Raw genomic sequence first — 24,655 nt, 5'->3', positions numbered from 1 at the left:
ACATCATCGACCACCCAGGTAAAGTCTTGTCTGAAGCCCTCGGCCTTTAGAATTCCTGGTTACATAAATTATTTCCTCCTGCTTTGATTGTTTGCTTATTGAAGCCACGTTGGGATTCCTGTCACTGGCTATCAGAAAAGTTCTGATTGGTCATTCCAGCTGGGAAATGGAGCACCCTGGAACTGCAACAACATGGATTTAGGCTAGCTTCAAGGAAGAACTTCCAGATAACACTGTAACACTCCAGTCTAACGTGGAGATGCAAACGGATTCAAGCGGTGTCTGCTGAGGGCCAGCTACAGGCTGGGCCACTCATGTTACCCAAATTAATCCTCAAGGGATTAACCCTGTTAAGGTCGCAACTGATGTCTCCATTTTAGAGGGTGGGACTGAGGCTCAGTCTGGGCAATAACTGGGCAATGGTGAGGAATTGTGGAGCCAGACTGTACCCCCAGATTCTGCTGTACATACTCTGAGAAGTCGCATGATGTGTCTTGTCCATGTGACGGGAGCTAAGGCTGCCAGCCCCACGCCCAGGATACTGTGGGAGCCTGAGACTTGGTAATGGACGGCCATGTGGCCCTTAGGAGTCTCCCCAAAGCAATTCGCACTGAAGGGAGGAAGGAGACCTTCCTTCACCGGCACTACCACACCCTCCCAGCTCCCTCAAGCCCGGCATCCCTTTCTCTTGCTTTGCTCGGCAATTACAGGGTATGCTCATGTGACCACACGGGCAGTTCCCCATTCACAGGCCAGCATCTGGAGCTCCTACAAGAGCCTTCGTCCCTACCGTACAGCTCCTTCCTTTGGGCCTTCGAGCCCATTTGCTTCCATAAAGGGAAAGCCCATCCGCACACCAGGAGTCTTGCAGAAAACTCAGAAAGCTCAGTCCGTTTGGAACGGGATGTATCCGTCACTGCCCTGTGTACGGCTCCCTTGAAGCTCAGCTCACGTACTCCTTTCTCGGCACCGTGGCCTCCTGTGGCTGCTGTAAGAGAGACCGAGCTGACAATAGCCAACCCAGCACTTGAAGGAGCATGTGAGGTGAGAACTGACAGCTGGGACCTCACATTTCACACTGAAGAGGCTGTACAAGCCCCTGGGGTCTGGAGCAGTGCTTCCGCCACAGTGAATCAACAGGCTTTTTCATGGCTGAAGGCTTCTGGCCATAGTGGGGGTGTGAGTAGTGATGTCCCTCAGGTGTCCTGAAGACCCATTATGTGCAGGCTCAGAGTGCACAGAGCAGAAAAGGCAGAGGCCTGCCCCACAGGTCATCACACACCAAAGACGAACAAGCCAGCTAGAGCACCACAGCTCATGAGCTGCTTTCATGGGTGAAGGGTGGGTGGACAGGGGCAGAGACCCAGTTCTGCTGGGGAACTAGTTAAGAACAGAGGATTCTCCACTAAGACTTGAAGGGTGTATCATTCAGATATGTGTTTGGCTGAAGTTACAGGAAACCCTGCCAGGAGAGGCTTAAACTATTACGAAGGCATCTCGCATTCAATGTTTAAAGATGTGAGATATGGGAGGTCCAGAGGTGGTCTGGTGGCCCAGAAATGTCTTCAGTGACTCAGATACCACCACCTCTGTACTTCACCATTCACAGAATGTTGGTGTCACTCCCTCAGGGTTGCAGGATGGCTGCCTCCACTCCAGCCATCACATCTGCATAGTTAGTGCGCAAGCCGAAACCAAGGGGGCACCTCCTTCTCTGCCCATCTCTTTGTTTTCAGGAAGGAAAATCTCTCCCAGATCCTTCTGCTCCCTCTGCCTCCTGAGCGATCCTGGTGCTTCTCTGTGTGGCCCTGAAAGGTGGCATTCCCCCTCCTCTGGGAACTGTGAGGAACAGACTACCTGTTCATTGGTCGTCATTTCTTGATCTGTTGGCCTTACTGAACTTCACATTTTCTATTAATACATTCTACTGAAACCAGCCCTACAAGACATTTTGCAGGTGCTTAGAGTAAACATATGAAGAACAAATGAACTATATACCTTTTTTTGTACGATGTCCTCAACAAGTTTAATGTTTTAATATATATTAGAATTGCCTTTCCCCATAAAATTGCAGGCTACATGAGAATGGAGTGCACATAAAATTATATAGACAAGACAAGACACCTGGGGAATCCTAAATATCTGTCTTCCCAGCCTGAGAACTATGGGCAAGGCTTGACCAAGTCCACTTTCTGCCTTCATACCGTGAATGGAATTTGGATGGTTTTAGAAATTAGGCTTTTAAAATTGTCCACTTTGCAGGGAACCTTGTCAGTTCCAGATTCATATTTCTAGCAATTCTCACGTTACAGCAGGTGTGAGACAGCCTGTTCCTTGAGTTCTTCAATATCTGCAGATATTAGCAGGAAGAGAGTCAGCACAACGTATTTCAAAAGGAGCTGAGTCTTTGGGAGAGAGTGGGGGTGCAGTAGTGTGGGCAGAAAGAACAACGGGACATCCCTGGAAGGATTCACTCCACACTCATTTAGTGGGGAGCGTACATCTTCACTGGTTAGATTTCTGGAGAAGCGCCAGGAGAGGAGAGTGGGCTGGAGCTGAGCTTGGCTGTCACCCCATGGAATGGAGGGCTGACAATTTCACACAGCTGTGGTTCTTGGAGCAGACTGACCCAAGGGAACCACACAGAAAAGTCCCCTCCAACACTACTCTCCTGGTTAGGATATAGCTCAGCTTCTCTAACAAAGGTTCCCACCTGAGAGTGGCAGACAGAGGTTTGCATCTCTCTCCTGGTCTGGCAGGGCTGCCTCAGGAAGCTCCTCTCCCTGATGCCCTGTTGTTCCGGGGAAGTTGCCCTCATCTACACAGTCCAGGATGGAGCTCCAGCCACATGTTTATGTTCCCAGCAGCAGGGCAGAGGGAGAAGCAGAAGGAAAGGCCTCCTTCTCTCTCCTGGGAAGGATCCTACAGGTTGTACAGATTGCTTCCCTTCCCGTCCTGGAGGGACAGGGTGGTCGCACTCCCAGCCTAGCTGCAGAACAGGCTGGGAATTCTGTAGAGCTGGGCGGCCACTTTCCCAACTCTAAGTCTGCTGACAGTTTGCTCTGAGAGAGAAGAGGGCGAGGTCATGGGGAGCCAGCTGGATATCTCTGCCACACCCCTTTTAATGCTCCCTCCTACCACTCACCACTTCCTATCCTGAGTTCATGCTTGATGAGAGATTGTCCACGAGAAAATTGCATTAAGTAATTCCTACTTCAGGAAGCAGCTGAAAATCGTGGGCCAGTGAGTGATTCTCAGCAGGTTTGCTGGCAAGTCGCTGGTGGGACCCCGTTACTGACTCTGAGGCTCTCTCTCTCCCACCGCGAGCCCACTGTGCACAAGCAGCCAGAGGTGTCTTGTCCAATGGCCATTGATCATGGCCCTCCCTGCTGGGAATCCCCTGCTCTTCAGAACAAAACCCAAAGCCCCTCTGTGGCACTGAGCTGGGATCCTGAGGGAGATCAGAGGCAGCCCCTGGGCCAGCCAGCCAAGGCCAGAGCTCAGGGAAGGAGAACGTCTCCTGAGCAGAGCGTTGTCATTGGAGGGAGGAGACTGCTGTCCAGGCCCTGAGCTGGGGGATGTTTAAGTTTGAAGATGCACAGAAAATGCACCAATGGGGGTGGTCCTGGGCACAAGGGGTTACCCCAGCCTCGTCCCCCACCTCTGTCCTGTATTCACCTAACACCCCAGCTTCCTCCTGCCCTTGTGCCTCCCCTCCATTTCACTGGTCAAATCTGCGCATTGTGGCCCCATCCTGATGGGGAAACGGGAAGTCCCAACTCCTGCCTTAGTCAGGAAACTCGGCTGCTCAGCTAAGGGCTGCTTTAGGGTCCACTTCTCTGATGCCCCACACAGGCTGGTTCATGGGACTTTGCTGTCCTACATCGGACCTCTTGGTCCTAATTAACATAGGGCATAGGACCAAAAGTCCTCATCGGTCTTTCTGAAAACGCTAGGTAATGTGAGTGTAGGAAGATAACACACAATTTCTGCCTTTCTGCCTTGCAGTCCGGCTCATAGCCTTTTCCCTTTGGAACCACATTCCTTGCTGTTGGGAGTTGCCGGGATCATTGTCTTCAGTCATCTTTCCATTAGTTGTCCTGATTAAGTCCCAGAATGACATCACTACACACTTCCCAACCTGGAGGATGCACAGCCCCAATTCTGTGCAGGGAGGTGCAAAACAGAGCGTCTGAGACATCTTTCTGGAGCATCAGTTTATTACAAGATAAACTGGAAGAACCCAGTACTTTAATAAGAACAACCCACACCCCACAACCATGGAAGAAAAGAGCAGGGGTGGGGAGAATGGCCCCAGGAACAACAGTCCAGTCTCTGAAGTTTCACCCAGGTGTGGGCGAGGGGTGGACCTGCAGTGAGGGCGGCTTCTCCTCTAGTCCCCCTCGGGGCTCCAGGTCGTCCTCCATGCTCACCAGGTATTTTGGGTACGATGCTTCTTAAGGCCACACAGACATGCCGGGTACCATCCTGATTTGAATCCTGCGCAGAGAAGGCTTGGGCAGTTGGCACTCCTCCATCGTCCTCCAGGCCTAGTTTTTTACACGCCGTTTAGTTCTTGCACTGTTCCCAGCCGCAGCCGTTTGCGTCCAGCCTCCAGCCTCCAGCCGATCTCCTGCACCATGTGGCCGGCCTCCCTGGTGCTCTGCATTTTCTGATTCAGCATTTACTATACAGGGAGAGCGGCTAGAACTTCCCTGAGTATTTGACTGTGGCCCTGCTTTGGCCGTCCACAATTTAAACATTATATTGATTTGACTTGGTTTCGTTTGACATGTTGCTTCTTGGTGGACGGACAAAAGCAGAAGTATTTTAAAATACAGGTCAAGAACCTCCTAGCCACCAGCTTATAGCCCTGCTGTTAGCCCGAGGAAGAGGCTGGGGTCACACCATCAGGATGCCCAGCACGGCGAGAGTTTTCCAAGTTTGGTCTTTCTGGGGCCCCACTACTGGTGCTGCTACTGCTGCTGTGGGTGGAGTAGGACCCCCTAGGGCCACGCTGGGGGTGCTAAGCGGGGTGTGGCAGTCCTGGACTCTGGTCTGGGCTTCAGAATGCTCCGCCTGGGCTTCGGGCTGGATTGAGGAGCACTGGTACCCAAATCTATGCGGGTTTGAGGAGTGCTGGTCCTCAAATCCATGTGGGGTTGGGGAGTGCTGGTCCCCAAATCCATGTGAGTTTGGGGAGTGCTGGTCCGAGAGTCCAGGCTGGGTTGGGGAATGCTGCTGCTGGATTCCCGGCTGTATTTGGGAGTTGCGTTTGTCGACTGCACACTGACTGGTGAACTGGCTGGCTCTTTGGACTTCTGGCTTGATGGCTGAAGCTTGCAGGTTGGAGAAGGCTCAGGGCTGCTCAACTCCGAGGAATGGTAGGGCTTTACTTTGATTATGTGTCCCTTTACCTCGCATTTTGTGGTACTGAGAATTAGATACATGGCCATCAGTGGGTCATAACTTCTGCGTGTCACTGACTCCTCAATCTGCTCCCGTTCAAACCCCATTTGTATCATCCTCTGGGTCACCCAGGAGTCCTTGTTGTCCCAGGGTGGCTCAGTGGAAGGCCTGAGTTCGTCCTTTTGGCCCAGGTTTAGCCATCGTTCCTTCATCACGTTTTCCAGCGTTCCTCTATCACGGGGGTTGACTGCCATTAATTTCTTCAACATCCTTATGCAGTCCAAACATAGGTACGAGGGGACTTGGAAGTGCCCTGTCAGTATCAGCTCCCGAAGCTGATAGAAGCTTGTTTCCATGAACGGTAGGGTCCCAGTGACCATCTGATAAAGCAGCACTCCCAGGCTCCACATGTCTAATTTTGAGCTGTCAGAGCCTTGGCCCAGGGAAGAGCTCTGGGCAATCAATATAAGGCACGGTGCCACAAAACAAGCTCAGCTGATAGCCAATGAATTCTTTGCTCAGGCCAAAATCTATAAGTTTTAGGTTCCGTTCTGAATCCAGGAGCACATTCTCTGGCTTCAGGTCCCTGTGTACAATGCCCCTCTGGTGGCAGTACTCCACGGCGGATACCAGCTGCCTCAAAATACCTTGGGCCTCGTTCTCGCTCAGGCGGCCGTGGATCGTCAGGTAAGCGTGCATGTCCAATCCGTGCACACTCCATAACAAGGTACATTGTGGTCTGGGTTTCAATAACCTCAGATAACTTCACAATGTTAGGGTGGTTCAATACCTTCAGGCAGTGAAATTCTGAATATCTAAAGTAGCCCTGCTGTTGAATGACTTTCACAGCCACCTCTGACCCCGTCAGAATGTGCTGGGCCAACCTCACCTTGGCAAAGCTTCCCTGGCCAATGGTGTTCAGGAGCTTGTAGTGGCCAATATCAGGCTCCTCGTTGGTAGAGATGGCTGTCAGTTCATGCGAATGGTGACGAACTAACTACACTAGCTGATAATACTAAGTATCAATGCTAAGTATGTTAACAAACAGTACTAACTATGCTAAGTATGTGAACTAGTACTAACACTGCTAACTATGCTTACTATGATGCTAATAAACTATACTAACTATATTCTGCTGATAGTAATACAAAGAATGCTAACTGTGCTTACTAACGATGCTAATAAAAGTGAACAATGCTAACTGTACTAATTGTAATAACAATGCTAACTGTATAACTAAAAATCTTTTAAAGAAATAACAACAAAAAGAAACAACAGCAAAACAAAAACACAAGAAAAAGAACAAGGAAAATAAAAAATAGAGAACAATGAGAAAAGAACCAAGAAAGAAAATTAAGTAAAAGAAAAGGAAAAAAGAAGACTGGAAAGAAAAAAAGAAGAAGACTGAGAAAAGAGAACAAAGAAAAATAAGAATATGGAAAGTTGTAAAGAAAAAAGAAAATGAGGGAAAATGTAAAGACAAAAGAAAAAAACTAAACAGAATAAAAATAAAACAAGAGAAAACAAACTAACTGGTCCAGTCCAACAGGTCACCACAAATCAGCTTCCTGTGCTATTAACAGACAAAAACCTCAGCCCAGCCAGGACCTTATATAGGAGGTTTTGTAATTCCATCACAGTGGTACCTGATGACGTCAGAGCAAGACATGAACACTCATGGCTGCGCATAAACCACAGTGGTTTTTCTCACTTACTGGTGTCAAGGCCCTTTTCCTCTGAAAATAAAGCAAGACAGTACCCTAAAGAGCTTTTTGTTTCTGTGGAATATTGAAGGCTGATATTTACTTCATTAGAAATTAAAATCTGTGGGATGCTCCAGTGACCTTTTATTTATAATTTGAAAATCTGTCATAATTTTTGTCTTTTAAAGACCTTATAGTGTCTGCACTTAAAACATTAAATTCCTTTTTCTTAAACTCTGATTGGTCTCCAAATGATGCTACAACTGAATTGATATCACCATATTATAGGAAAATGTTCTGTTACATAGGACCAGATAAGACACATTATTAAACCTCACTAACCATCAGAGAAATGCAAATAAAAACCACAATGAGATACCACCTCACCCCAGTCAAAATGACTATCATCAATAAATCAACAAACAACAAGTGCTGGCGCGGGTGTGGAGAAAAGGGAACGCTTGTGCACTGTTGGTGGGATTGCAGATTGGTGCAGCCACTAAGGAAAACAGTATGAAGGTATCTCAAAAATCTGAAAATGGAACTACCCTATGATCCAGCAATTGCACTCCTAGGTATCTATCCGGAAAAATCCAAAACTCCAATTCAAAAATCTTTATGCACTCCTATGTTTATTGCAGCACTATACACAATAGCCAAGACATGGAAACAACCGAAATGCCCATCGGTAGATGACTGGATTAAGAAACTGTGGTACATTTATACAATGGAGTATTATGCAGCCATAAAGAAGAGAGAAATCTTACCATTTGCAACAATATGGATGGACCTAGAGAACATTATGTTAAGTGAAATAAGTCAGACAGAGAAAGACAAATACCATATGATCTCACTTATATGTGGAATCTAAAGAAAAGAATAAGTGAATGAACTAATCAGAAACAGTTTTGGAGACATAGAAGAAAAACTGAGGGTTGCTAGATGGGGGGGGTGGTGGGGATAAAGGGGAAGGTGAGGGGATTAGAAAACAGTCAGTAACCACAAGATGGCCACGGGGTTTTGAAAATTAATTTGGGGAATGTAACCAATAACGTTGTAAAGATTTTGTAGGGTATCCGATGGACACTTGTCCCATTTGGGAGACCACCTCAGGGACGATGTAGATGCTTGATCACTGCACTGTACACCTGAAGCTGAACAATAATGAATGCCAACTATAATTTTATATGTATATGTATATATATGTATGTATATACTTATAAGAAGCGGAGTACAGCATTAGGAATATAGACAGTGGAAATGTAATGGCTCTGTGCGATGTCAGAGGGATAGTGGATGGGGGGAGAGGGGTTCACACAGTGTGAGGGATATAAATGATAAACGTCTAAGTAAAAAAAAATAAAATAAAATGTAACAAATTATGTTTTATATACAAAGAAATTCAGTGTTTCTCAGGAGACATATATTGACATTTTATGGGTTACTTTATTAAGAACAAATATAAATGTGTAGATGTCTAAGAAAAAAAAGAATTTTAAATAAAATTTTTATAACTGCAAAAAAACCCAAAAACTGATTATCATATTCCAGGGTATTATTTTGCATATGGATATTGTTATTGGTTTCTAGAGTTACACTTTTAACTCATAAGTATAAATAAAATAATTAAAAACATTTATATAGATATGGAGTTAATACTTCCCATGTATAATGTGCATCCTTTTTTTCCCTCACAAGTTTGGGCCAAAAAGTGTGCATTACACATGGCAAAATACAGTAGCTCTCTAGTAATAACTCTGTCCAGACACTCTGCTACCTACTGTAGCAGGAATGATAACTAAAAGCTGAAAATTTAGATATGCAAAAAAAAGTTTTTAATTCTCTCTTAACTGAACTTAATTTGTTGTAATCCCAATACTCCATTTCTAGCTCATGGAGGAAATTTTAATTGGTTGATTTTTACCTAAACTCAGATTCAGTTATCTTTTCATAAGTGTCAAGTTTAAGCTCTGTCACGCTCACGATGGTTCCCTTCACTGCTTCTGTCCGAGGCATCATATTGTCCTGGTCAGCCTCGTGCGCAGGTGGTACGTCCACATAGAGTCCACATATGATGCGGCCCTACTTGCCAAGAGTGGGGTCTCTTGAGGATCATCAGCTCCAGCATAGCTACCTTCTCTACTCTTCACAGCTCCAAGAGGAAAACACACAATTCGCTGTTGGGGGTATTTTTGGGGTCACAGGGACTTTCTGTGAGGCTACCTTAGGCTCCTCATATCCAAGCACCCTAAGCAGCCACCTCAATCTTCTAGTTAACCTCTAGTGCTAATGTGGGCTATGTTTTCGGACAAACCGGCTGAATCAGGGAATCAGACGTACTCTCATAACAGTGAATTTAGTGTTTGATCTACTCTCACACTCCCTCGTGGCTGGGCTGCAGAAGGAAAGAAGGATCGGGGCCTTGTCTCAGGGATACTCATCAATGGCTAATCCTCTGGCTTCCTCTCCAGCTCTAGCCTTTCTCCCCTGAGTTCTACTTAACCAGCAGTGGGTGGTGGTAGGAAAAATGGATTTGTAAGGCTTGTTTTGGTTCCACTTCCCCTCAGGGTGATCAAGACTTCACAGGCTGGGTGTGAACGGGGCTCATTTACAGATTTGAAAAGAAGTAGGGGTAGGGGTGCAGCACATCATAGCATAATGTGGTTCTCTGCTATCTTTCTTTGTACAGTTCTTGCTTCATCTACATTGTTGTGTCCTCTTCCTCCACCTAAATGCAGCTCTTATGCAAGTTTCTCTCTCTATAGAGACAATTCTTTGGGTGATCTCATCCACTTAATATAATACCTTTAACAATTACCTCTCTGCCATGACTCCCAATTTTGTATTTTAATCCTAAATTGGTTCCCTTTTTTTTTTTTTTTACAAATGTAAAGAAAGATCAGACTTACTTTTTATTTATTTAGGGGTCTAAATTGCCCCAAGTACAGACCACTTGAGTGCTACAGTTATTCTTCTGGATGCAGTTGTTTTTTTCCTATGTGCTATAAAAAAGAAAAAATCTTAAAATTTCAAATTCCTAGCTTCTTAAATGAAATTAGTAACTACATTTTTGCCTGCTGGTCATATTTGTAATAAAGCTGTCCTAATTTTTTTGAAATTTAGTTTTGAAAAGCAGTTGTCTGCTGTAGCTCTGGAAAACATTTGCTATCCTTCTCCCCAACTACTCCTAACTCTCTTTGAACTTTTCTAGAAGCTGTGCTGTCCAACATAGTGGCATTATTTCTATAGTGGCAGTATTTTTGATGGCAGAATTGTCCAATGAAAGTTGACCCCTCTGCTTCTAAGGCAAGTCTCTCCTAAGGCAAAACTAGTGTAGAGGTTAAAAACCTACTGGCAACCAGATTGCCTGGGTTTAAATTACAGCTCTGTCACTACTTGTTCTATGACCTTCGACAACTTATGTAACTTCTGTATCTGAGTTTCCTCACCTATAAAATGTGGATAATAATCTCTTAGGCGTTGGGATTTTGTGAAGATTAATGAATTAAACTGAAAGAACTGCTCCATACTAAGAACTACGTAAGTAGCTGTTATTATAACCAGTCATCTTTTGCTATTTGATCCCTTAGTCATCAGCCTTGGTCTCTTACAACTGGTAATCTCTATTTATTATGCCAGACCAGCTGTTTAATTTTCTGTTGTTTCTTTAAAAATTCAACTTTTAAAAACATATATTTTGTACATTATACACACACACACACACACACACACACACACACACTCATTCACAGCTTAAGCACTGATGCACACTAATGATTTCCTTTCGATAGCTATTGAAGCAATCGGTATGAAAAGGTTTGTGCTTGGCCTAGAGTAGGGACAGCAATGGAGAAGACATGAGTGTGACATTCAAAGGAAGGAGGCAGGACTTGGTGACCTTCTGAGTATAGAGGATCTGGTAGGTGAAGGAATCATACAAGCTTTCATGGACCAACCTGAGGTGACAGGGACATTAAAGATAGGGGTACTGTATTTATCTATTGCTATGTAAGGAAAATTGCCCCAAAACATAGTGGCTTAAAAACAGCAATAGCCATTAGAGCCATTTATTTTCTCTCATTGTTTTTGTGGAGAAAAGAAAGATCAGACTTACTTGAATTCAGACAGGGCACAGGAGGGACAGCTTATCTCTGATCCATGATGTCTGAGGGCTCAGCTGGAAGGGTTGAAAGCTGGGGACTGGAATCTTCTGAGGGCTTTTTTTCCACATTTCTGGCTGGACCTGGCCTCCAAGTCACATAACCTCACTTGTGCTATACTCCATTGGTGGAGGCAGTCAGTAGTCCCTGCCGAGATTCAAGGGGAGAGAATACAGACCCAGCTCTGGCTGGAGGAGTAAGCATCGGTCACACTGAAATAAGAGCTTGTGGGGTGGGCTATAGGTGTGGCCATTTTGAAAAACACAATCTCCCATAGCTGACAACAAAACTAATAAGTTAAACAAAACATAAGTAAGGGAGCGGTTTACTTTAGGAGAAACATGGATTTGGCTTGGAGTAAGTTGAGTTGAAGTGTTCATTTTGTATGTTGTCACTCACTTTATCTTTTATGTGACAATGCAGAGGAAAATAATGTTACAAAGTCACAAAGATTTGCTGTCTCCAAAGTTAAGTAATGGGCTCCCAAAATGTGAAAATGGTCATCATTAACACATCATTCTCTGGGGAAAAGTACAGGAAAGCAGTGCAATATAGTGGTGTCAGTTCAGACCCTAGTCCTCCCACTTTCTGTGCCATCATGGACAAATAGTTAACTTTTTTGTACTTTAGTTATTGTGGGAGTTCAGAAATAGTCATCCGGTCTCAGGAGAAACTTCTGTCTCTCCTTTAACTACCTGGGAGAACTTGAATTAGGACCCTATGGGAGATTTTCAGAGATAACCTCTTTTGACCTGTCTGTAGGGCAAGACAAACTATTTATTAGACCTCTGCTCTACCATTCTGCGATGACCCTTTGAAGACCCCAAAGCACCTCATCTGTAGCTCAAAATGTCATATATACACTTCCCTTTCTCTCTCTGAACCTCTTGTATGTACGTTTGGGGTCTCTGACTCTCTCATATATGAGGGGTTCCCATACATATGTATATATTAAATTTGGTTATTTTCTCTTGCTAATCTGTCTAGACCAGCCAGAAGAACCTTGAGGACAGAGAAAATTTTTCTTTCCCACATTAACTCATTAGTTAAGTGGTGGATAATACTAGCATCTAATTCATAAAGTTTTTGTGAAGATTAATCCTTATTAATTGTTCAGTAAAGTTAGATATTATGTATTCTATTCCTCTTCTTCCTCCTACTGAAAAACAATTGCAAAATTATCTCAAAAATTAAAAGCTAATTGGATTGCTTAAAAATATTCTCACGAATTTCCATTGTGCTTTGTGGGTATAAGTGAGAGAACAGGCTCAATGAAAGGGAAAGTCCCAGCTTACAGTAAGTAAACCCTGGCTTGGGAAGGTCAAAAGTGGTGTGGCCGGGAACAAACAGCGTGTCAGGTGCTGGCTGCCTTCTGGGCCAGCGCCTCAAACCATACGTGTTATATGTCAGCCTGCCACAGGCCCCGGCGACGCGGCGATCAGCGTGTTAAGCCCCGCCTCGCACTCCACGGGACTGGGCGGGCCGAAGCTGCTATTGGAGGAGGCGGCGGCCAGACGCCGCGCCTGGCCCAGTGCCGCAGTTGCGGCTCTGCAGGCCCGTCTCCGCCCTTGAAGTCCCTGCTGCGCGCCCGCTCGGCGACCATGGCTGTGTTAGCGGCCCTTCTGCGCGGCGGTGCCCGCGGGCGAAGCCCTCTGCTTCGGAGGCAAATGCAGGTGAGAGGGGCTGGAACCCGGGATTTGGCGTGCGGGTTACCCGGCTGGGAAGGTTCCCGCCTGCGACCCCGCGGCGGAGCCCTAACTGTAGGCCTCCAGAGAGGCCCCTCCGCGGGTCCCGCGTCCAGAAAGCCGCCTGCCCAGAGCCACCAGTGCCCGAGCAAGCTTGGGGCCTTGGTACTGTTACAAAAGCGTCTCCGTTTACGGGGTTTCTTCGGTGATGGTAATCATTGCTTCCTGGTATGTTGGACGGTCCACACATTTTAGCAGGCCGAAAGGCCTGGGATGGGCGCTGGACTTGCCCGACGGTATCCAAGACCCACAGTATTGTTTCTGAGCTTTTGTTTAAAACATGCCAGCAAGTGTCATTGTTAAGAGCTTTTGTTTTCATGCAATAGGTAATCGTTAGGCTTACACGGTGTGAGGCACTATGTGGTAAAAAGATGTATCTACTCTGGGGAAATAATATTACTCTTAGTACACGAAATAAATGACATAGATGTCCCTTGGTACCCATGTGGGATTGGTTCCAGAACCCCTGGTGCTCAAGTGACTCATATAAAATGGGATGGTATTTGCATCAGTCATGTTAGGCTTTACTACCTAGTACACATCTGCCACAATATAACGAACGTTTTTTCAAATATTTTCGATCTGTGGTTGGTTGACTTCACAGACATAGAACCCCTGGATTTGGAGGGACGACTGTACTTGATAAATGAATAAAACTTAAGTGTCCAGAGGTGTGTTTCTCCTCTGGCTGTTGTGTTTAGGAAACACAGGAGCAAGAGCCTTGAAAGAATATGTTTCCCACATATCAAAGTAGGGGAGGTTGCTGCATGTTTAGGGTCTGGCAAAATCTAAGGAGTAGGTAGAGAACTTCAAGCTGTGGTTGATGAAGCGTGAGTTTTCCGTTGGTTGGGGTAATAAACTTGGAAATCCAGTCATGTTGTAAGAGTTTGGATTTGACCCAAGTCAGTGGAGATTGTTGATATATTTGTTTTTGTTGTAATCAGAGGTCATGGAGGATTGAAGTGGGGAGAAAACTTGTCTGTCAGGATGTGCAGTAACTTGAACCAGTGTGCTGGCAATAATAGGTGAAAGGCCGCAGCATTATGTAAGAGATTGTGAAAAAAAAATGTAGAACTTGACATATATAGAGCCAGAGTTCAGAGCCAAGGGAAGAAGAAGAGTCTAAAATTAATCCGGGGTGATTGACATAATGGAAAAGTCAGGAGGAATAAGTTTCCAGGAAAGATGATTTGCTAATCATTATTTCTTAGTTTCATGGAATAACTTGGGAAATCACAAAAATGTAGCTAAGTTAACCTGGGTTTCAACCAATGTTAACCAGGTGAATTAGGTACTCTATGTAAAAAAAAAAAAAAAAAAGGCAAGTGCAGAACCTTCTTAATTTATAGCTTTATTAAGAGTTTACAGTGAAACACAAATGTTACTGATAAAAAAATGAAGCTGTAGGTTATATATCATGTGACTTATGGTGTTTATTATATTGAACTCTAGGAAATAGTTGTACAGGCACACCTCCGAGATATTACAGGTTTGGTGCAAGACCACTGCAATAAAGCGAGATACAATCTTTTTGCTGGTGGAGGGTCTTGCCTTCAGTTTGTAAACAACACATCTGTGAAGTGCAATAAAGTGAGGCACAAAAAAATGAGGTTTGACTATTGGTTACTTGAATTAAGTGGTTATTTACTTAACCATGGATATCTGTTTCCTTTAACAGGATTTTCAGTATTCAGTGCTATTTTGTGGAATGGAACTTGACCTCTCACCCATTACTCTGGCTCCTTCCCCTTTGCCTTCAGGTACACTCAGGTCTCCTTTATGGTCAACAAACCTTTATGGACTTTATTGGAGTTTGTTGACTTTCCAAGTCTAATAACTGTTTTCTTATGGTTAAGGAGTAGTCCAACTCATCACCTCCATTTACATCCATTTCCCTTTAAACTCCTGCAGTTAGATTTCTGTGCCACTCAGATGAAGAATAACTGATTTTCTTTTTTTTTCTTTTTGACTTTTATATTGTATTTGACACTATTGACCCTCCCGTCCTTGTAACTCCCGTTTGCTGTTTTGAACCCAAATGATTCTAATACTCAGACTTTTAAAAAATCTCATGCACTGTGCCTGCCCTAGGCCTGTTTGCTCCCAGATGCATTTCTCTGCTTTTCTCTCTCTTCTCTGTCTGTACTGCAGGGAGGCTGACCCTTGCAGATGCCAACCTCATGGTCTCCAGCAGCTGGGTGCAGACACTGGCGGAAGATTGGGAGATAGGAAGGGAGAAGCCACCATAATTTCTCTCTCTCTCTCTCTCTCTGCCTTATATGGTGTTTCCGACAATGTCTGTGACTCCTTTGGGTCTTGCTTCTGCCAGGTAACTCTGCTTCTTTGTCCTAACAACCTAAGTGAGCAAATGCCTTCCTGTTGCTATCCTCTGTACTGCCTGTCTGCTGTCGTTCTCAGCTCTTCTGTCACCTGTGTATTTCATTCTCTGCATTAAATTCTCTGTGTTTCAATTGTGTGTGTATCTGTTCAAATTTTCTCTTTTTATAAATATATATATATATACATATATATATAGCCAAAAACAGTGTACACGTTTTAAGAAATGAAAAAAAAAACTATTAAAACTACGCTGATGGTAACCACTTTGAGCACCTTTTGTAATTGCAGAAGTCAAACGTGACTTGTATTCATCTTTTGTTATTAGTTTATATCGAGTATCACAATTTTAATACAGCTTTTTTCCTTTCTTAAAATGTGTATTTTTTTTGGCACGCTGTATATATGTAAAAAATATGTATGTATACTAGAGTCCGACTGCTTGGATTTGAAATTCCAGCTCTGCCCCTCACTGGCTGTGTGATTCTGGGCACGTTGTTTGATTTGCCTGTGCTTTAGTTTCCTTACCTGTAAAATAAGAGTAATAGTACCCACTGGCTGGTTCTACCTTTGGAACATATTCCAAATCCATCTGTATCCACCCCTCTTGTGATCCCCCCGGCACTAGCCACATGAGCTCTTGCCTGGGCGCCTCCTTTTTCTACTCCTGCCCCACTACAGTCAGTTCTCTACACTGTGGCTGGAGTGATCGATCCTTTCAGAACAAAAGCCTTCAGTGGCTTCTCATTACACAGACCAGAATCCAGACTCCTCCTTGTGTCCTGTTTGTTCCCGACTTGTTTCTCTAGCCTCAGCTCAGCTCTGGCTGTGCTCTCCTGAGGGGGTGGCTCCTGCCACACCACTCCAGCTGTCTACTTACTGCGTGCTAGGTTGGTTCCTAATTCAAGGCCTTTGTCCTACTTCTTCTCTGGGCCTCAAATGCTCTTTCTCTAGATCTTCCTAAGGCTGGCTCTTTAGTATTAATTTTTCGGCACCAGTGACATCTTTAGAGAGCCCCTTTTTTGACCATCCCATTTGAAACAGGCCCTCACTCTGGCTCATTATTCTATTTACTCTACCTGAAATGTTGTTTCTCAGAGTTGCTAGTAAGCGTCAGACTGTTCAAATATTTGTTTAGTGTCTGCCATCACTGGGATAGAAAATGAAATCAATCTTTTTTTGGAACTCACAGTTTTGTGGGGCCACTTTGAGGGTTACAAAATTAGGCATTCTGGGAAAAATCAGAGTGTGCACAGGGTACTCTGGAGGCTGGAAAGGGAATGCCTCTCTGTCTGGCACGGTCAGGCGAGGTCTCCAGAGTGGGCAGTGCAGCCAAGCTGTCCTTGAAAGATGACTGCTATGCAGATAAAACATAACTGGTTGTGTTAATTCCAATACAGATAAATTGGTTAATTCCAATACAGAAATAAATTCAGCACAGATTTATCACACACTGTGTTCAGTGTCCTCTTTTATGATTTTGAGGTATTTAATTTCTGAGGTATTTAATGAATACGAGGCATCGTGACAGGGATGTGGCCGTGAACAAGAGACAGTCCCACTCTCAGGAAGCTTGCGTTATGTGGAGGGAGGGAGGGAGAGATGAACCCAATATTTACACAGTGTGAGAGGTACTTTGAAGGAAGTAAAAGTTGAAATGAGAGAGGCCAGCTAGGGAGAACCACTCTGGGGCTGCCTTTTGAGGTGAGACCTGAGGAATAAAAATGAACCAGCCCTGGAGAGCAGGGGAGACTCCTTCTGGCAGAGGCACACTGCAGTGATCTTGACTTGGGAATGGGCTCCGACCAAAGAGGAGGCTGGTGTGGATGGCACAGAGCCAGAGTGATGTGAGTTTGGAAAGCAAATCAGCAGCCAGATCGTGCCAGGCTTTGCGAGATAAGGGAGGAGTTTGGATATTATTCCAAGAGCAATGGAAAGCCACCAAAGGATTTTAATGGGGAGGGATGTGATCTGATTTACATTTTAAAAACTGGATGGATTGTGGAAGGGAAGTCAGGGGAAGCAGGAAACAGAAGACTATTAATAGCAGGAGATGGTGGCCAGGACCAGGGGACAGCAGTGGAGATGAAGCAAAGAGGAAGAATTTAGGCAGATTTTAGACACGGTTTTGATAGTATCTGTGATAGATTATCTGAGTTTTAAGGAAAGGTGAAGGGTGAGTCCTAAGATTTTGGCTTGAGCACTCGGGTAAATTGTGATGCTGTGTCCTGAGGTGGGAAATACTGGGAAGAAACGAGTTTCCTAGAGGTGGAAATTAAGAGCCATGATTTGGACATTAAATTGAAGCTATCAAATTGGCGCTTGGATCGATAAATATGGAGGTCAATTGGGAAGTCAAGGCTGGAGATAGAAATTTGGAACTCATCAGGACATATATGCTGTTTAAAGCCGTGGGACTAGAAATAATTAAGGAGACAGTGAAGTTGGAAAATTAAAAGGGGCCTGGAGCAAAGGCCCTGGGACATTCCAGCACTTAGAGGTTGGGAAGGGGAGGATGAGACAGAAAAATAAGTAGTGAAGTAGGAGGGGAACCTCAAAATTATGTTAAAATGGAAGCCAAGAAAAGGGATCTGTGTAGTAGTTTATACATAATACCTCATTTCGTTCTCACAACCATGAAGGATATTTGAGAAAACCAAGGTAAACAGCAGTCTAAGTAACTTGATCAAGAATATTCGGCTAGTAAGCCCAGGCTCTTAGCTACTGTGCATGTCCCCCAAAGAATGTCCAATATTGCCGAGAGGGTGAGATGATTATAGTGAAGTGTTTATTGCATTTTGCTACACAGACATTGTTGACCTTGCTTAGAGCCAATAATAGTATAAAAGCCAGAATGGAGGGAGTTGAACAGTAAACAAGAGGTGAGGACAAGGAAATTTTTTTTTTTTGTGGGGGGGCTGTATTAGGGAACAGTATGTTTTTGTAGGATGTCAAGTCGTTGTTTTTCAATCTAGTTGTGGGGGGCGCAGCTCAGCTCCATGTCGTTGTTTTCAATCTAGTTGTGGAGGGCACAGCTCACTGGCCCATGTGGGACTCGAACTGGCGGCGTTGGTGTTATGAGCACCTTGTTCTAACCACTGAGCCAACCGGCAGCCCACCTGTGGCTCAGCTCCAAGCTCAAGCCGTTGTCTCTCACTGGCCCATGTGGGAATCGAACCGGCGGCCTTGGTGTTAAGAGCACTGCGCTCCAACCACTGAACATGCCCACCGACGACTCAGCTTCAAGCTCAAGCCATTGTTTTCAGTCTAGTGTGGAGGGCGCAGTTCATTGGCCCATGTGGGAATCGAACCGGCAACCCTGCTAAGAGCTCGCGCTCTAATCAACTGAGGCATCCGGCTGCCCAAGGAAATTTTTAAGTAACTTCTTGGAGAATTGTTGTACGAGGAAACTAAATGAGGTGAAAGCTCAATGGGAATGTGTTTGTTTTTAATTTGTTTTTAGGTGGGAGGAACCAGAGCCTGTTTGTATGCTTATGGAATGATCCAGAAGTAATGGGGATGAATAGTGTAGGGGAGAAGGAAAGGATAACAGAGATGTGGCATCTTTGAAAAGGCAACTGGAGATGGGATCCAGGGCAAAGTGGAGAGACCAGGGAACTAACTTTCAGAAACTTGAAAGAAGTGGCTTAAAAGGCCCTTTGATCTCCAGGAACATCCCATTCCAAACTAGTTACGTGGAAAGGGGCATTTTTGAAGATATACTGTAGACGAGCTCCTTGACATCCAGGATAGAAAATAAAGTAACAGCTGGCCTTTGCTGAAATCCTAACCAGAAAATCACTAACTAAAGAATCTTTTTTGTCTCTTGTAGTGTATGTACCATGATCATTTTCTTTCTTTTCTCTGAGTATCCATGTTCCTGTCCTTTGTTTCTCAGCTTACTCATGGCTTTTCTTTTTGCTGTCACCTTGCTTTTCCATGGCATTGGTTGGCCATGCTGCTGATTGGCTCCATGCCCAGTGACCTTTCAGTTCAAGTGCCCGTCAGCATCCGGTTGACCCAGTCTCTCAGGGTGCCAGCCTGGATCAGAGTCCATTCCAGTTTTGGTCCTGTAAGCTCTGGCCGTTGGGAGGAGGATGGGTCACCTCGGTGCTCAGGGCTGTCCCCTCCACACCCTTTTGAGAAAGGAGTATAGCTGGTGAGCAATGACTGACACTTACTACAAGGAGGAACTTTTAACTCAAAGTTGGATCACAGATAATTTTAGAATCCTTTATGATAAGTTGGTGATATAAGCCGCAGCCTATATGACATGTAAGGGTGCACTTGTTTTTGTGCAGCTGATACCAAGGGGTAGATCCGTTAACCCGATGCACTTGGGCCTTGCCTACTGAGCAGGCACATGCTGGCCTGGGCCAGGACGTACTGTCACTTGGGTGGACATGTGAAGCTCAGAGAGTAAAAATATAAACGTTGCTGATCTAATGACAGCCCTCCGAGGTACAAATACAGAGATGGCAGATAAGTTCTGCTTCAAGTTCTGTCCAAACAGGTTAATCTGACAGTGACATGTTCACGATCTATTTACATTTGATATATTCGAAAGATGAATTTAAACAATGTTTATAGAACTTCTGCCTGAAGCATTTAAATGGAATCCCATATTTGATGACCATTGCATGACACCAAGTAATCTTTCTCCTCTGAACCCTGGGGATGGCTTCCTTATAAGTCCTCTCTTAAAGTTCTTACTAAATTCTGGCTTAGGAAGAAGTACAGATAATAGATTATAATAGATAAAGATTATAATACTGCCTGAGAATAGAAGCCATGTTTTACAGATTTCAAATTCCCTATAATGTCTTCTGTAAGGTAAGTGATCTCAACATGTTTACTGAGCAAGTGAAGGTAGTACTGCCTGTGTGTTAGTTAGCTCTCCCTTGCAAAGATTGTAAAGGCATCTCTTCAGAACAGGGGCTTCACTGAATATTGTGATGACATTTTTGAATCAAATCAGGACTAAATAAGGTTATTTCTTATAGCAAAGCTGTTTATATGTCTTTCTACATAAAAGTAACTTTTTCCATCATATTAACATTGCAAAAATGATTAAGTTATATTCTGTTCTTCCACTGCCTAGGAAAATATTCTCTCTTTAAGCTGCCATTTTTACGTACCTAATCTCTTGTAAACACTTTATAAAATTCAATTTTGGGGGGATACCTCGAGGTTATCTCTGCTTATAACTACTATTTGTCAAATATACTGTCTTGTCAGTTTTATAAAGGGTAAGCTTTAGTTGATCATTTGCATCGAGTCAGAACAAAACTTGTTTAATCTGTGAAAAGCTAAATTCTTGGGTCAGCTTAAGGTTTTTAGATGTTTATAGGCTTCTTTTATTACTCTGTGAGATGTGTTTGGACATTGTAAATCAACGAGATTAGGTTCTAAATATAAGTTGTCCTGTTTGAATATTATGCTTTCTGACCTCAGAGCACAAAAAATGTTATTCTGCTCTGTTCTTTATTCTGTTCTTTGTCCAATTACAGATTAATTAGGTCTCTGAACTGTGACCGGCACTTTTAGAATTTCTTCTTGTTGGTATTTATTCCTTTTGGACATGGCTGGAAGAATGAGTCATTGGAGACCAAAATGGGTCTATTTATTTGGCGTATTTGAGCAGGGGAGGACAGGTTAGAAAATACTAGAACCTCTCCCACCAAGAGGGTATGGAGTTTTAAAGGAGGGGGTAAATGAGGCTGTACCTTTTAAATGCTTCAGGGGCTTTTCGTTGCATTGTTCATCGCAGCTGAGGGTTTCCATATCCTGGTTCCCATGCAGTTATCCGGGAACGTTCAGGTCCGTTCGTCCTGGGTTCCTGTGAGAAAAAGACAAACCAGCAGTCAGAGAGCAAGACAAAATGGCTTCTAAGATAAGATGGTATTCATCACATTCTGGGTGGTTTCTCCAGGCCTAACAAGGTTTCTGCTCCTGGCCTAACAATTCCTAAGAATGTGGAAAGAATTGAGATGTAGGAGCAAGATACCATTTTCTTTCTTAAAAAATAAGTTATCTGGTAATATAGATATTTGTACAAGGTGTGTTTGCCTCAAATAAATCAGAGACATTTGTTAGAAGTGGATGGTGAGAAAGATCAAGTTTTACCTAAATAAAATATTTTAACAATGAGGACATTTTCTTGTACTTTAAAATTAATTTAATTTAGAACTTAAAGATTTAACTTAAAATTGTATCTTATAAAGCTTTTACTTAAGAAAGGCTTAGAAATTTTAGGTAACGAACTAATCAGACATTAAAACATACATTTTGCACCCATGTTTTTGGCTCAAACTTTCTGGGGAAAAAATCGTTTGTTTTAATTTTTTAATTCAAATTTGTATTTGTTTACATTTAGGTACTTGTTTTTTGTATTATAAAGGAATTTTAGCATTTATTTTTTAACATATTATGGTACAAGAAATTTTATGTAACAAATAATTACAAAACACAAGAACAGATACAAGGTACAAGAAATTTTATGTACCAGTAACAAATTTTCGATATTTACACATCATAGAAGGCCAACAACTCTTCATTGTTGCAAGTTCGTTGTAAGTTCAACAAAAAACAATTATCGTATTCCAGGGTATTATTTTGCATATGGATATCATTATTGATTTCTAGAGTTACGCTATTAACTCATAAGCATAAACAAAATAATTAAAAACATTTATATAGATACAGCATTAGTACTGCCCATGTATAATGCATCATTTTTCCTTCACAAATTTGGGCAAAAAATGCACATTATACATGGCAAAATATGGTAATCAGATAAGTATATTTTTACAAAGTAGTAATTTTTTTCTCTGATTGTAAGTGATATATGCTAACTGTAGAAGATTGGAAATAAAACTATAAAGAAGCAGAGAAATCACCATAACCTCATTATTGAGAACTATAAAATGATGTTTAATATTTTTTACATAACATTATAAATATTTATATTACAGGAAGTAAGATATGCGGAGCGAAGTTATGTATCAAAACCCACATTGAATGTAAGTATAAATTTAAATTGTGCTTTAAAATTAAAGAATTTAAAGGAAATGTAGGCAATAAAAAATGCATACCTATGATTTGTGTATATGTGAGGATCAGCTCAGGATGATACAATTGTTAGGAATAGATAATTATTGAAATATTAAGTTAAACTCCCAAATTACCACAAAAATAATTTAAATCTAGTGCCCTGTGTAATTTCTGTTTTTTCCTCTTTGTCTACTGCGAAACAACCTTCTCTTGAAAACGGGGCAGGATTTTGCTATTCTCCAGGACCCTCATCATATGTGGTGTGGCACATTGCAGAGGCCACTTGGAGGATACTAGAAAGCAAGGACTGAGTCAGGCTGGGTATTAGACAGGAAGGGCCGTCACCTGATCACCCAGTGATTTCTGAGGGAGTCCTCTGTTTCATAAAGGTCCCTAAAATGACTTAGTAATAGCCTTCTGCCAAAATCTAGGGAACAGTTCTCTTATTTATCTGAGCTTAAAATGAGAATGTGGAAGAGAATGGTTAAAATAGTGTTTTACAATATTTAAGAGAGCTTTTATCTATTTTTTTCTTAAATTTCATATTATCTTATTAATCATTTAAGAAATTATGGCTCTGGCTATGTCCTACTTGTGGTATGACCCCATCTAAAATACAGGTATTGATTCATAGCCCCAGAGTTCCCTTCAGTAAGGAAGCCCTTTCCTTAGGGCTGTTTATTATATAGTTTACAAGAATCATTTCTTAAGATTTGACTGAGTAGAACTTAAGCTTCTGGTTTTCAAACCTGTGGAGAACTGAGAACGATCTATCCTGTTTTAGAGATGGTTTGTCTTAAGTTTTCTGTTAGGTCTTAAATTGTAATGTACCAGCATTAAACTGATTAGATTTACTGGTGTGCAAATATTGATATTAATCTTTGATGAACATTCGTAAAAAGTCTGTTTTTTAAATAGTAATGTCTATGAGTTGTTTATTTACTACAAAGATGATTTGGATAAAATATTTAAATATAATCTTTATCATTGTCTGTCTTACCAGGAAGTGGTCATAGTAAGTGCTACAAGAACACCCATTGGATCCTTTCTAGGCAGCCTTTCTTCCCTGCCAGCCCCTAAGCTTGGTTCCATTGCAATTCAGGGAGCCATTGAAAAGGCAGGTAAGTAGTTACTTTGCTTTTTGTGTTGAGGGGGCAGTGAATCAATGGAACAAACACTTATTTGCACTTACTGTATATGTAACACTTAGAAATGACTTGATACCTGCATTTCTGAATTCCCTTGTAAAGAAGTCTTTGTACTACAGAATTAGGAATGAAACTCAAAACTGACAAGACCAAGAAACCATTCCTATATATGTCATGTACCTTATTAGGTAATCACTAATTCTTCAATTGAATAAAATAAGGAAATGCCTGTTTGGTTTTTTTTAAAAAGGGATTCCAAAAGAAGAAGTGAAGGAAGCATACATGGGTAATGTTCTACAAGGAGGAGAAGGACAAGCCCCTACTAGGCAAGCGGTCCTGGGTGCAGGTACGAGGAACACATTTGTGCTTATTTTATGCTTAAAATACTTGACATTACAAAAAGGAAGTCATTTCAGCTTAAGTAAAATGTTAAATGCATCTTATAACATGTATAGACATTGGCATAAGTAATGTTGCTGCAAATTATAGTTTAACATGCTTTATTAATTATAATTCTACAGTTGTGTGTGAAGAGTATCTTTGTTTTTCAAAGTATGGCTTTATTTATATTGGTTTTAGGCTTACCTGTTTCTACTCCGTGCACCACTATAAACAAAGTTTGTGCCTCAGGAATGAAAGCCATCATGATGGCCTCTCAGAATCTTATGTGTGGACATCAGGTAAAAAGCACCTTCTTTTTCCATTTTATAATTAAAATAATAGACAGTGCTAAAAGATACCAAAAAAAAAAAAATCTAAGCACATTCATGCTTTAGAAATGAGATTCTTTCTCTTAAGTATCGTTGCTGCGTTGTTTCAGACACTCAGGAGTGTCTGGATGTGCTAATTCCCTTTGAAGTAGAGGTTGAAATGATAGCTAAGTATCTTGTGTTAAAAAGTAGTTTTCAGTCAAGATGTTTTAGTCTTCAGATGACTCTTTACCTTTACTTAAGTCGTTCTCTGACATTCTTGGTAATTTAAAACATCATAAGTTTTGTATTTGCCAGAATAAGGGTTTTCATCATAAATGAGAGTAAGGTGCTGACCCTGGGAACCATGTCATTGGTGGAGCCCAGAACCGATGACTAATTTTGTAGTTC

The 24,655-nt window shown here is 42.6% G+C and overlaps 1 protein-coding gene across 2 annotated transcripts in view; it reads left to right on the top strand.

The window, feature by feature from the left end:
- Positions 1–6,003: 6,003 nt before the first annotated feature.
- ACAT1 (acetyl-CoA acetyltransferase 1) overlaps positions 6,004–24,655 on the top strand; it is a 35,001-nt gene continuing 16,349 nt past the window's right edge. Inside the window, exons 1-6 of one of the 2 annotated variants that reach the window (XM_033120693.1) lie at positions 6,004–6,096; positions 12,683–12,945; positions 22,329–22,376; positions 23,411–23,528; positions 23,806–23,901; positions 24,135–24,235. In XM_033120693.1, coding sequence (XP_032976584.1) covers positions 12,874–12,945; positions 22,329–22,376; positions 23,411–23,528; positions 23,806–23,901; positions 24,135–24,235 — 435 coding nt within the window. In that variant the 5' untranslated portion in view covers positions 6,004–6,096; positions 12,683–12,873. Of the gene's footprint in view, positions 6,097–12,661; positions 12,946–22,328; positions 22,377–23,410; positions 23,529–23,805; positions 23,902–24,134; positions 24,236–24,655 lie in introns of those variants that run through there. The other variant, XM_033120692.1, reaches the window with a different exon arrangement.

Source organism: Rhinolophus ferrumequinum, chromosome 11, assembly GCF_004115265.2.
Source record: "Rhinolophus ferrumequinum isolate MPI-CBG mRhiFer1 chromosome 11, mRhiFer1_v1.p, whole genome shotgun sequence".
Lineage (NCBI taxonomy): Eukaryota > Metazoa > Chordata > Mammalia > Chiroptera > Rhinolophidae > Rhinolophus > Rhinolophus ferrumequinum.
This window is presented reverse-complemented; position numbering and strand designations above follow the sequence as displayed.